A 13,906-nucleotide genomic window follows, 5' to 3' on the forward strand; every position below is an offset into this window, starting at 1 on the left:
TCTCGGAGTGAATGTGGGTTTGGGATTACGCTGCACCCACCCCCCATGAGACCTCACGGCTGCTCCTGCTCCCTTTTTCCCTTCCCCCTCCTCCTCCTCTCCCTTCTGCCTCGCTCTCTCCACATGCCCGCAGCACTGCTCCTCTCCACCACTTCCCCCGCGAGCGCCCCCTCAAGTCTCGCGACACGTGTCGTGCGCCCCGAAGTCCCCTCCCTTCTCTCCCCCCTCCCTACTCTAGCCGCTTGGTGGCTTGGGTCAGGGGAGGGGCAGGAGGGTGGGGAGTGGAGCAAAGGCTGCGCCCGGAGCGGGGGCGGGGGTGGGCCCGGTTCCTCGCGCGCATCGCCCTCCCTTCTCCCCTGGGGCCCCGCCCTGCCTGGGGGGAGGGGCCGCGGCGCTGACAGGCCGGGCCGGCCCAGGCTCGGGACTGAGGCGGAGAAGGTGAGAATCCCGGGAGGTCCGAGCGGGCCGCGGGGGTCGGGGTGGGCTGCAGCGGGGCTGGGTCGGGGTGAAGGCGGCGGGATGGGAGCGCAGGCCCGAGGCTGGGCGGGTCGGTCCGCGGGGCCTGGGGACCATCGTGGTGCAGCTCCCGGCCTCCCCCTCCCCCCGCTGCTCTCCTGTCGTTGTCACCGACACCATTGCGGTCCCTGGAGGAGTGGGGTGGGGTCCAGTGGGCAGGGCCATGAGCGAGGCCCGCCGGGGGGAAACGAAGGTGACCTCGCGACCCCCGAGGTCAGCCCGAGGGGGGGCGGGGGTGGGGGTGAGGAGGGCAGGACCCTCGTGGGCGGTGTCGGGGGCTCAATGTCCTGTGACTTCTCCCTCCACTTCCCCATTCTCGCCCTGAGGGTCGAGATGCTGCCTCAGTGGAAGGAGCGCTGCACGGGAAGTCCCAGGACCCGGCTTCAAATTCCGGGCCCCCATTACTTCCTAGCCACGAAATCCTTGGGCAAGGCCCTCAGCTCCGAACCTCAGTTTTCCTCAAAATGCAAAATGGAGATAGTGGCACTTTGCCCTAGCCTGCCTAGCTAGGCTAGGGTGAAGATAAAATACAGTCCTCTGCGTGACAAGTGCACTCCGTAATTTATAAATAAAGCAATTTATAAATGTGAACGATTGTTGTGAATGATTCCCTTGAGATGGTGGCCTTGGTTTCTAAAATGGTTACCTTTTCAGAGTGTTTCTGCTGTGAAAGGGGGAAGAGAGGGAAAAGAAGGTATGGTGGAATCTATACCTACCCCACTAGATCTAATACATCTTTTCTTTCAGACGATCTCCAGTGGCCACAGGCAAGTTCAAATTTTTCGGAATTGGTCTGCTCACTAGATACATTTGCCTTGTTCAAAATGATATATTGAAAATGCAGAAAACTCCTACTAGGACACCTGTGTATTAAATAAAAGCATACCTGGAGGGCAGGCTTAAAACTTGAGCTTTTAGGACATGACTTTTTTTTTAACATATAAATTTATTCATTTGTAGTTTGAAACATTCATTTCCATAAGTTTTTGAGTTTCAAATTTTCACCCCGTCTCACCCCCCCAAGATGGCATGCATTCTGAATATCCCTTCCCCTAGTCTGTCCTCTTTTCTTTCTCTCCCCCCTTCCCTTATCCCCTTCCCTTCTATTTTCCTGTAGGGCAGGATAGACTTCTGTACCTTTCCTGTATTTCTTATTTCCCAGTAGCATGTGAAAACTTTTTTTAAAACATGTTTTTAAAACTTTAGGTTTCAAATTTTCTCTCTTCCTCCCTCCCCACCCACCCTCATTGAAAAGGCAAGCAACTCAATATAGGTTGTACATGTACAGTTATGCAAAACACTTCCATAGTAGACATGTTGTGAAAAACTAACTCTATTTCCCTTAATCCTATTCTGCCCTCCCATTTATTCTATTCTTTCTTTTGACCCTGTCCTCCTCAGAAGTATTTACTTCTGATTACCCCTTTCCAATCTGCCCTCCTCTCTATCATCCCCCTGCTCTCTTGTCCCCTTCTCCCCCTATTTTCTGTAGGGTAAGACAGATTTCCATACCCAATTGAATGTGTATGTTATTCCCTCCTTAAGCCAAATCCTATGAGAATAAGATTACTCATTCCCTCTCACCTTCCCCTGCTTTCCCCTCCACTGTAAGAGACTTTTCTGTTTTTTTTTTTGTGAGATAATTTACCCCATTCTACCTCTCCCTTTCTTCTTCTCGAGTATAATCCTCCTCATCCCTTAATTTTATTTTCCAGATATGACCCCTTAATGTTCAACTCACCCTGTGCTATCTATCTATCTATCTATCTATCTATCTATCTATCTATCTATCTATCTATCTATACATAATATAATTTTTTTCCTCCAACTACCCTAATACTGACAAAGGTCTCATGAGTTATAAATATCATCTTTCCATGCAGGAATGTAAACAGTTCAATCTTAATAAGTCTCTTATGATTTCTCTTTCCTGTTTACCTCTTCATGTTCCACTTGAGTCCTGTATTTGAAAGTCAAATTTTCTATTCAGCTCTGGTCTTTTCATCAAATGCTTGAAAGTCCTCTATTTCACTGAATGACCATTTTTTCCCCTGAAGGATTATACTCAGTTTTGCTGGGTAGGTGATTCTTGGTTGTAATCCTATCTCCTTTGCCCTCCGGAATATTATATTCCATGCCCTGCGGTCCTTTAATGTAGAAGCTGCTAAATCTTGTGTTATCCTGATTGTGTTTCCACAGTACTTGAATTGTTTCCTTCTGGCAGCTTGTAATATTTTCTCCTTGACCTGGGAACTCTGGAATTTGGCTATATTCCTAGGAGTTTTCCTTTGGGGATCTCTTTCAGGAGGAGATCTGTGGATTCTTTCAATTTCTATTTTGCCCTCTGGTTCTACTATATCAGGGCAGTTTTCCTTGATAATTTCTGAAAGATGATGTCTAGGCTCTTTTTTTGATCATGGCTTTCAGATAGTCCAATAATTTTTAAATTCTCTCTCCTGGATCTATTTTCCAGGTCAGTTGTTTTTCCAATGAGATATTTCACATTGTTTTCTAATTTTTCATTCTTTTGGATTTGTTTTACAGTGTCTTGATTTCTCATAAAGTCACTAGCTTCCAATTGCTGTATCCTAATTTTTCAGGAAGTATTTTCTTCAGTAATTTTTTGGCCTTCTTTTTCCTTTTGCCCATTTTTTCTTTTTGGGGATTTTTCTCCTCATTGGCTTTTTGGACCTCTTTTGCCATTTGGGTTAGGCTATTTTTTAAGGTGTTATTTTCTTCAGTATTTTTTTGGGTCTCCTTTAGCAAGCTGTTGACTTGTTTTTCATGATTTTCTTGCATCACTCTCATTTCTCTTCCCAGTTTTTCCTCTACTTCCCTTACTTGCTTCTCAAAATCCCTTTTGAGCTCTTCCAAGGCCTGGGACTGATTCATATTTTTCTTGGAGGCTTTGGATGTAGGAGCTTTGACTTTGTTGTCTTCTTCTGGTTGTATATTTTGATCTTCTTTTCACCAAAGTAAGATAATATAGTCTGACTCTTTTTGCGCTGCTTGCTCATGATCCCAGCCAATTACTTGAGTTTTAAACTCTTTGTTAAGGTAAGAGTCTGCTTCCAATGTGGAGAATGTACTGTCCCAAGCTTCAGGGGTTTGTACAGCTGTTTTCAGAGATACCTGTAAGTACCTGTAAATTTTCAGTTCTTGCAAGGTGGTATGATAAGGGGCGAGGTGTTTAGTGTTTACTTCTTTCCTGGCCTGTGACCACAAGTATTCCTTTCTGTCCTGTAACTGTGAGGAGGGGTTCCTCTCCACAGCCACTCAAGCTCCACCACGCCAGCGTCCTCCTCACCCCAGCACTGCCCCCAGAACTGTGACCCAGATCCAAACAGGGCAAAGCAAGAGATTCCTGCCTCAGCACTGGCAAAGAGATCCCTGCAATCCCTCTTTGATCATCCACTGGATTCCGCCTCAGTCTGTGGGCCGGAAGCTCGGGAAGCAGCTGCCCCCCCCCCCATCCAGCTCTTGGGAAATAAAGCTGAGACCCCACCTTCCTTTCTCATCACCGACAGAAACAGACTTTTCCACTGACCTTCTAAGATGTCTTTGGCATTAGTGGGTTGAGGAGTCTGGAGACCTCCACAGCTGCCCGTGATTCAGTCCTCTGAGGCCTGCTCCAGGTTTGCTGCGGCCTGCGCTCCCACGCTGCACTGCGCTGTGCTCACAGCCCATCGCGATACACCTTTCTGATCAATCATCCAGGTTGTCTTGGGCTGGAAATTTGTTTCACTCTGTCTTTTTGTGGGTTCTGCTGCTTCAGAATTTGTTTAGAGCCATTTTATATGAATATTTGGAGGGATTTGGGGGAGAGCTTAAGCAAGTCACTGCTTTCACTCTGCCATCTTGGCTCCGCCCCCTAGGACATGACTTCTGAGGTCCCTTCCAGCTCACATTGATTTGCTTGGAAGAAATTCTGGTTTGGCACTCGCCTTAAGTTTCTTGAACAGACTAGGAATGAAATTTTGGTGTTAAATATTTTGTTGCAGCCCATTCTTGGCCTTGCCTTGCTTAGGATCCTGGCTCCACATAATTTATCTAATTGTCTAACAAATTGTGCTTCTACATGGTTCATCCATCTTTTTTTCAGACTTCAACTTCATGCCCCATGGTGGATACCGCTTTCCCCTATTTCTCAATTTGATCTTCTCCCCTTTTTTACCTTTTGGGTGTTGTCTTCTTCCCTTAGAATGTAAGCTCCTTGCGGGCAGAAACTGTTCTTTTTGCTTGAATTTGTATCCCCAGCACTTAGCACACAGTGCTAGTAAGTGCTTAGTAAATAAAAATACATTAATAAATATAGTAAGTGCTTAATAAATGTTTGTTATTTTGCTTTGCCTTTCTGAGGAAGAGTGGGGACTCTACCTCTAGGCAGTTAATTGGCATACTACAAATATTTTGTTTAAAGTCAGGAAGAAGCAGGTAACCTGTAAGTTGGTTTCAGTTCTTGGGGCCCTGTTAGATTTTGTACCTATGCGTTGTCCTTTTGCAAAGATAAACTCCTTCCTACCATACGATGGCCATATCTTTTGTATTGCCAATTCCAGTAGCAAATGTGAAATTATTTCCTTGAGTCTTTTTTCTTTTACTTGTCTTTTAGAGAACACAATGTCAGCTGTGGGACAGCAAGAAGAACAGTTGTCCCAGTCAGATCTTTCCCCATCATCAAATTCATCTAGCTCCTTTGAGATAATAGACATGGATGCTGCCAGTTTGTATGAGCCAGTATCTCCTCACTGGTTTTACTGCAAGATAATAGATTCTAAAGAGACGTGGATTCCTTTCAACGCTGAAGATTCACAGCGGCTGGAAGAAGCCTATGGTTCTGGTAGGCAGAACATAATGGCTTTTGGTAGAGAATAATAATTCATGTTTATTTGCTACTTTTCAGTTTAGAGTCATAAGATCACAGAATCTCAGAGTTGGAAGAGACCTCAGAAGTCATTTAGTCTTAACTTGTACCTGAACTAGAAGTTCCCCTTACAACATCTCTGAGGAGTTGTCTTCTAATCTATTTTTAAAGACCTGAATTCTGAACATCTTAAAGCAATCTAATTCTAATCTTGGAAAATTCTAATGGCTATGAAGTTTTTCTTAATATTCACCCTAAATTTGCCTCTTTGCAACTTCTTATACCTATTTTTGCTAGTTTTGTCGTTTAGGCCCAAATGAAACAAATTTCATCCTTTTTCTACACAGTAGCCCTGCAAGTACTTTAAAACAACATCACTGGCCTCTTCAAATCACCTTTAGGCTAAACAGCTCCACTTCCTTCCACTGATCCTCCAGTGGTATTGTTTTTACTTTCATTATTCTGGTTATCCTACTCTCCACATGTTCTAGTTCATCAATGTCTTTCCTAAAGTGTGGTACCCAAAACAGAACATAGTACTACAGATGTGACCTGACAAGGTCAGATCTAAACCAGGACTATTACTTCCCTTGTTCCAAGCAGTATTATTCTGTTATTGCAGCATAAAATCATTAATTTTTATGGAGGCCATCATGTCATATCGACTTACATTGAGTTTGTGTAATAAATAATATTGGAATTCAAAAGTCTTTTGCACCAGAATTGTCTAGCCACGCATCTTCAGTTTTGTGTTTTTACAGTTGATTTTTTGAACCTAATTGTATCCCTCTCAGTTTTTATTGTATTAGATCCAGTCTATCATCTCATCCTCAAAAGAACTTTTATAAAGTTCTCAATCATGTAATTATTTGTTAGCTGTCTTTCCCAGTTTTGTGCCATCTGCTGAGTTGATATAAGTACTCCCTCTATAGCTTTACCTAAATCCCTAATAAAATATTGATAAAAACAACAATGGTTTACGAAGCATTTTCCTCATATCTTATGTTAATATCCCAGTTTTATAGGTGAGGAAACAAGCCCAGTGAAGTTAGATGATTTGCCTACAGTCACTTAGGTCATAAGGAACTGAGTTGTATTGTGAACTCAGTTCTTCTGATTTCCCAAGTTTAAAGTTTCTTTTCATCTACTTAAGCCATAAATAAAATAGAACTCATAATAAGTAATATTAACAAATCCTATATTTTTCTTTCTTTGCTAGGCAATGGGGTTAAGTGAGTTGCCCAAGGTCACACAGCTAGTAACTGTCAAGTGTCTGAGACTGGATTTGAACTCAGATCCTCCTGACTCCAGGGCCAGTGTTCTATCCACTGTGCCACCTAGCTGCCCCTCAAATCCTATATTTTTCAAAATAAGTTGAGAATGTTACAGCATTTTCACGTTAGGCAACTAGATGGTTCAGCAGATAGTGTTTGTACTTGTAGTAAGGAAGACCTGAGATTCCATAGTGCCACAGGCATTTACTAGCTTGTGTGATTCTGGGAAAATCACTTAACCTCTCTTCCTTGTCCTGTAAAATGAGGATAATAATAGTACCAACCTTACAGAATGTTGTGAGGATGAGATGAAATCCTCAGATATGTAAAGTGCTTTGAAAACCTTAAGACATATAAATGCCGTCTATTATATAAAAGCTACAAGCTTGAAATGAGTACCTTTTGGTAAACCTAGCTAACAATAAATCATGGCTATCCAGAATTCTTAGGGAACAAATCATTGTCAGTGGAAGAATTTTGAAATGAACACTTCTGAGTACTTAAATGGTTTTTATTTTAATTTGTTCTTGATGGTAATCTTTTTTTAAAATTTTATTAATTTATTTTGATTTATCAACAATCACTTCCATATGCTTTTGAGTTGAAAATTTTTCTCCCCCTTCCTCCCCCCCACCCTCCCCAAGACAGCACACAATCTGATATAGGCTTTACGTTTACATACCCATTAAACATATTTTCACATTAGTGAAGTTGTAAGTAAAAATTATAACCAATAGGAGGAACCATCTTGATGGTAATCTTTTAAAAAATGTTTTTATGTATTTTTCTGCCTCCCTGAATTGAGTGTGCTAGATTTGTTTTAGCTTTTTATGATGACTAAGGGTCATCATAGAATCCTAAAATTTAGAGACTTAGAAGAAGTTATTAGCATTATTTACTGTGCTGCATTGTAATATAATTATTCTCTCAGGGGCTATTGAGGGATGAAGCTTTAATCATTTTTTAAATGTAATTCTTATTTTTTGTAGAGTATTGTTTTTGTACATTTTGTTCCTCCTTTGTTTTCAGCCTTTGCTTTTTGCTGCTGCTGTTACTGTACCTGTCTCTTAACAGCCATTTTTCTTCCTTCTAATAGATTGCTTCTCATTTGTTCTTGTCTTGGAAATAATATAACCAAGCGTAGAACTGAATATAAATAAGGGTAAATAGACTGTGAGTAAGGACTTGAGGGGCTAGGTTAGTAAAATGTATGAACTTTAGGTTATAGGTTTTGTGACATTTATTGTTGCTGCTCAGAAACTTTATTTCCTTCCTGTTTTTTGGTTGTGCTGTGGAAAAGAGAGGCATGGCTGTCTTGTTTAAAGCTTTTATTTGCATTATTTGAAAATCATATCTTTTAGAATTTCAGCCAGTTTATTTAAAAAATATATCTTCCCAATTTGTTTCAGTTTATCTTATCTTTGAATATAAGGCTATTATTTATAAATAGGGGCTTCTTTGGTTATTAGAAAACTGGGTTTTCTAGCCTCTGTGCCGTTTGAAACAAATCAATTTTGGATTCTATAGAATAGGGTAAAAATGGCCTCGAGTATAATGTCCTATTAAATAGGGTAAAAATCATGTACTCATAGCAGTCACAAATTTAATTTGTATACTCAAGCAGAAAATTCAGAAGGGAACCCTTTATGCTTAGATAGTTTAAAATAAACAGATTTCTTATAGATGATTATCCTGTGAACAGAAGAGGCCACTCCCTGTTCTCATATGCAGTGTTTGGATAATAGTTTGTCTGTACCTCGTAGAATTCAAGTGTGGTTACAGGGAAATTTGGAAAGTTCTTACGGAAGCTGACGGTGCCATCAGTTTGCAATGTCATCCAGAATTTAATGTAGAATTATGTTGTATTTTTATTTTCTGTTGTCAAATGTGTTTCTCTTCTCCCCATTTTCCTATTAGATAAAGATTGTAATGGAAGGGTTGTTCCCACCGATGGGGGCCGATACGATGTACATTTGGGAGAGAGGATGCGGTATGCTGTGTACTGGGATGAGCTAGCATCAGAAGTGAGACGCTGTACCTGGTTTTACAAAGGAGACAAAGACAATAAATATGTTCCCTATTCAGAGAGCTTCAGTCAACAATTAGAGGTAACTGGTGCAGCTAGGTGGTGCAGTGGATAGAGCACTGGCCCTGGAGTCAGGAGGACCTGAGTTCAAATTCGGCCTCAGACACATAACACACATCAGCTGTGTGACTCTGGGCAAGTCACTTAACCCCAATTGCTTCATCAAAAAAAAAATTAAATAAATAAAAACAGAGGTAATTAAGCTGCTTCACATGTAACCATTTTCTTTAGATTTTGTCTTCCTTTTACTCCCTTTTTAATATCTTTGCATCCTGAGTTGTCTGATTTTGTATCAATTCCAAAAATCATGGTGTGGTACCAGAATCATGGATCCGTGGCATTCTTTTCTTTTTTAAGTTAAATTTGAAAAAAAATTTTTATTTTTTCATTTTTAAAAGACTTTAGAAAATGTTCTGCATTTGTCTTATTATATGGTCATTCTTAATGTTTGTTGTAGTTTAACACTGTAGAATAGATTCTTTATCTGTTTTCCTCCCTTGTGCCATAGTACCCTGTAATTAAGTTATTTTGAAATTAAGGGTGCTCAGTAAATTGGACTCTACTCTAGCAAGGTTCTTGTGCATAAGTTGTTTTTATTTGAAATGCTATTGGAAGACTCTAATGAAATGTCTTTTCTTCTAAGGAAACCTACATGCTTGCTGTAACTCTGGATGAATGGAAGAAGAAACTTGAATCTCCAAACAGAGAAATCATTATATTACACAATCCAAAGGTAATCAAAGACTTCCTCTGCTATGATGTAAATTTGAATTGATTTAGTAAAGAGAATGCAGTTTCTTGCTTTTTTTTCTCTCTCAGGATTCAGTTTAGTTTATTCTTCAATAATTTTTTTTTTATCAAGAATATACATTTCCTTAAGAATTTGATTAAGATCATTTGTCTCCATCTATCTTGTGATAAAGGAAATGTTTTACAGAGAAATGTTGCTGGAATGAGTTAGGAAGTCAATATGTACAGAGTACTACAAAACCCTGTTTGGGTATGCCTTCTACATGTTGCAAGCCAGTGAAAGTAACATATTTTTTAGATGAATGCAGGAGTGTGACAATTGTATCTCTTTTAATTACATGCCTGTCACTCCTTCAGCCAAAATAAGGGAATGAGTTTCTACTTGTTTGACTTATTTCATTAATATGGAAACACATTACTTAACTACTGACAATGAATTAAGTAGAGTATATATCTCTTATGTATCTACCAAGGCCCAGGTAAGTATCCTTATTCTTTTTTCCAATAATTTCCCCTGACTCTGCTTCTGCTTTCTTCAGATCTGTATCTCATTTACTTAGGGCCAGGCTTTCCCTGCCTTTCCCAAATGCAATTAACTAACTTGATAAACTAATTGTACTAATATGCCAAGGGCAGAACGTTATGGAGATTCTCAGAGCCCTCTCCACCAGTTCCTAGACTATTGTGGAAATCTTAACGGGTTTTCTGGAGATAATTGCTTATTCTTTGGTTTGTAGTATTAATTTATAGAAATTAAAATCGTAAAATAATATAAGATAATACTGTTGAGATTGATATAAAATTACTAGTGTCAACTGGAAGAATATGAAGTTTAATCTAACTTTTAAAAGAGTAATAGTTCAAGAATATTACAAAAAATAACTCTTCTGGGGACAGCTAGGTGGCGCAGTGGATAGAGCACCTGCCCTGGAGTCAGGAGGACCTGAGTTCAAATGCTTTAGACACATAATACTCACTAGCTGTGTGACTCTGGGCAAGTTACTTAACCCTGATCATCTCACCAAAAAACAAATAAATAACTCTTCTTTCTTAAAAACATCCTGACAAATTTGCCCTTTGCAAAATCTCAAGGTTCTTGTCTCAAGGTACAGTAGCTACTTATCAATTCTTGTTTCTGATTCAGAAGTGTGTGTTTATGATATGTTAGAAATTATGGTTTCCTCCTTTGCTAGAAGTCCTCAGAGGGATGACTTCACTATAGATTTTGCTTATTGGTTTGATATTTTTGTTTAAGCTGATGGTCCATTACCACCTAGTGGCAAGATCAGATGAATGGGGATCTATACCTGCTGAACAAGGACGTCCCAGAACCGTTAAGAGAGGAGTTGAGAACATCTCCGTTGATATTCCTTGTGGTAACTTTTGCTAAATAAATCTTTTTCATATCTCCCAAAACAGCATTTCTGTTTTCTATCCATTTTCTAAATTGTGACCTCTTTATGTAGGCTTAGATTTCCTTGGTGTTCAGGTTAAAGTTTTTAAAAATAGCCTTCCGGCATATGGATTTATTCTGATAAAAGATCAGCATTTGCTTTTTTTCCCCCTGAACTTAAAAATACCAGATAAGATCAGTGTTTCCATATACTAAGTACAGGAAAAGAGTATATTGCAAATGTAGCTGTGAATCTTTACCACTTATGTGGTCAAGATTCTCCATCAATCTATACAAAAAATTTAACATTTATCGTCAGAGTTATCCACAGCTTGTCTGTGTTTCCTGTTGACTTTTTTTTTCTTTTTTGTATTTAAAAAAATGATTCAGTGGCCTTTTTCTTTTTATAAAATAGCTTCTTTTCTTCCAGCAATTTGAAAGAAGGAAAACAAAATCTTTGTATCAAATATGCATAATCAAGTAAAACAAATCTACATATTGGCACATCTGAAGATGCATATTTAATTTTTCACATTGAGTTCATCACCTCACTGTTAGGAGGTGGGATAGAATGTTTTATCACTGGCCATCTGGAATTATGGTTGGTTATTGTATTGATTGAGTTCTCAAGACTTTTTTAGTTGTTTTTCTTTATTATGTTATTTTTCTTGCATAGATTGTTCTCTAGGTTCATCTCACTTCACTCTGTATCGGTTCATACAAGTCTTCTGGTGGTGCCCTTGACAATAATAGGAAAGTTAGGAAGGGAGAGTACTCGGGAAAGAGAATGAGTTCAGTTTTGAACATATTGAATTTCAGGTGTCTTTAGGACATTCAGTTTGAGATATCTGCTAGGAAGTTCGAGAAGCAAGAGTGGAGGTCAGGAGAGAGGGTAGAGTTGGAAAAATAGATCTGAGAATCATCAGCATAGATATGATGATATCATCAATGGAGTAGTATTTAAAGAGACAAGAGAAGTGGGCTTAGGTCAGCCCTAGAGAATACCTATGATCATTGTTTATGACTTGATTTAAATCTAGCAAAAGAGACTAAGAAGGATTGGCAGGACAGATAGGAGGAGAACCCAGAAAAGGGCAGTGTTACAAAAACCTAGAGAGAAGAGAATATCAAGGAGAAGAGGGTGCTCAACAGTGTCAAGGTTGCAGAGGTGGAGAATTTTTAAAAATCGGTTAGATTTAGCAATTAAGAGATCTTTTTCTTGGTATCTTTGGAGACAACAGTTTCAGTTGAAGGATGGGGCCAGAAGCCATACTGCAGAGTTAAGAAAGAGGAAAGGAGGTGGAAGCAGCTACCAGGGATGAATGGTTAAAGTGAGGGTTTTTGAGGATAGGGGAGATGTGGTCATGTTTGTAGGCAATGGAGAAGTAGCCAGTAGACAGAGATTAAAGATTAGTGAGAGAAATGATAGGAGATTAAAGATCAGTGAGAGAGATGATAGAAAGAGTAGTCTGCTGGAGAAGATGGAATAGAATGGGATCATTTGTACATGTGGAGGGATTTGTCTTGTCAAGGAAAAGGGCCATCTCTTCATGTGATGCAGAGTTGAAGGAAGAGATAATGGCAGAAGGCATTTAAGTGACATGAGATAAGGCAGAAAGAGGAAGAAGGAACTCTTGGTTAATGGCCTCATTGTTTTTTTCAGTGGAAAAAAACCAACAAAAACTTTAGTGACTTTTTGGCCATAGTTCCAAATTGATTTCCAGATTGACTAAAACAATTTACAGCTTCACCAGTCATGTATTATCATGCCTATTTTCCCATATCTCCTCTAACAATTGTAATTTTTGCCAATCTGATGAGTGTAAGGTAGAAGCCCAAAGTCGTTTTAATGTGTATTTCTCTAATTACAAGTGATCTGGAGCATTTTCTCATATGTCTATTGATAGCTTGGATATCTTCCTTTGAAAACTGCCTTGTTATCCTTTGACCGTTTATCTGTTTGGGAATGACTGTTCTTTGTATATATTTGAATCAGTTCTGTATATAACTTGGATATAAAACCTTTAGTTGAGAAATTTATTGCAAAGAGTTTTTTCCAGTTAACTATTTCCCTTCTAATTGTAATTTTATGTGCAAAAAACTTTTCAATGTTATGTAATAAAAACTGTCCATTTTCAGTTGTTAGAGGACTTATGGGAAAATGGGCGCATTAATGCACTCTTGGAAGAGCTGTGAATTGGTCCAAACCAATTTGAAACTGTGCCAAAAGTTACCAAATCAACACTACATTAAATTGTTACATCCTTTGATCTGGAGCTAGGTGGTGCAGTGGATAGAGTGCTGAGTCTGGAGTCAAGAAGACTCCTCTTCCTGAGTTCACATCTGGTCTCAGATACTTACTAGCTGTGTAACCCTGGGCAAGTTACTTAATCCTGTTTGCCACAGTTCCTGATCTGGAGAAGGAAATGGTAAACCCCTCTAGTATCTTTGCCAAAAAAAACTCCAAATGGAGTCACAAAGATCTGCACACAACTGAAAAATGACTAAACAACAAAATCCTTTGATCCAGAAATACCACTATTAGGCTAATATACCCAAAAGAGATCAAAGACAGAAGGAAAGGATCATATGTAAAAAAAATATTTATAGCAGTCCTTTTTTGAAGCAGAGAACTGGAAGGTAAGGCAGTGCCCACAGCTTGAGGAATGGCTAGACAAGTTACAGTATATGAATATAATGGAATATATTGTGCCATAACACATGACAAAAGGGACAATTTCAGAGGAACCTGGGAAGACTTTTATAAACTGATGCAGAGTGAACTGAGTTGAACCAGGAGAATAGTTTATACAATGGCAGAAAAACAATTTAAACAATAACAACAATACTGTAAAAGCAAACAACTTTGAAAGCATTAAGAGCCCTGATCAATGCAGTGATCAACCATAGTTCCAGAGGACTAATGATGAAACATGTTCCTTCCCCTTGGCAGAGAACTGATGGACTCAGGTTGCAGAAGGAGGAGTATGTTTTTGGACATAGCCAAATGTAGACATTTGTTT

General features: G+C 39.4%; 1 protein-coding gene across 5 annotated transcripts in view; it reads left to right on the forward strand.

Moving 5' to 3' along the window:
- Window positions 1-292: 292 nt before the first annotated feature.
- The window catches only part of DDHD2 (DDHD domain containing 2), a 28,328-nt gene continuing 14,714 nt past the window's right edge, over window positions 293-13,906 (forward strand). Inside the window, exons 1-5 of one of the 5 annotated variants that reach the window (XM_020985259.2) lie at window positions 293-438; window positions 5,129-5,356; window positions 8,572-8,762; window positions 9,384-9,473; window positions 10,746-10,866. In XM_020985259.2, coding sequence (XP_020840918.1) covers window positions 5,137-5,356; window positions 8,572-8,762; window positions 9,384-9,473; window positions 10,746-10,866 — 622 coding nt within the window. In that variant the 5' untranslated portion in view covers window positions 293-438; window positions 5,129-5,136. The remainder of the gene's footprint in view (window positions 439-5,128; window positions 5,357-8,571; window positions 8,763-9,383; window positions 9,474-10,745; window positions 10,867-13,906) is intronic. The other 4 variants (XM_020985256.2, XM_020985257.2, XM_020985255.2 and 1 more) reach the window with 4 other exon arrangements.

Source organism: Phascolarctos cinereus, unplaced genomic scaffold (assembly GCF_003287225.1).
Source record: "Phascolarctos cinereus isolate Bilbo 61053 unplaced genomic scaffold, phaCin_HiC Scaffold_2;HRSCAF=192, whole genome shotgun sequence".
In the NCBI taxonomy this organism is placed as follows: domain Eukaryota; kingdom Metazoa; phylum Chordata; class Mammalia; order Diprotodontia; family Phascolarctidae; genus Phascolarctos; species Phascolarctos cinereus.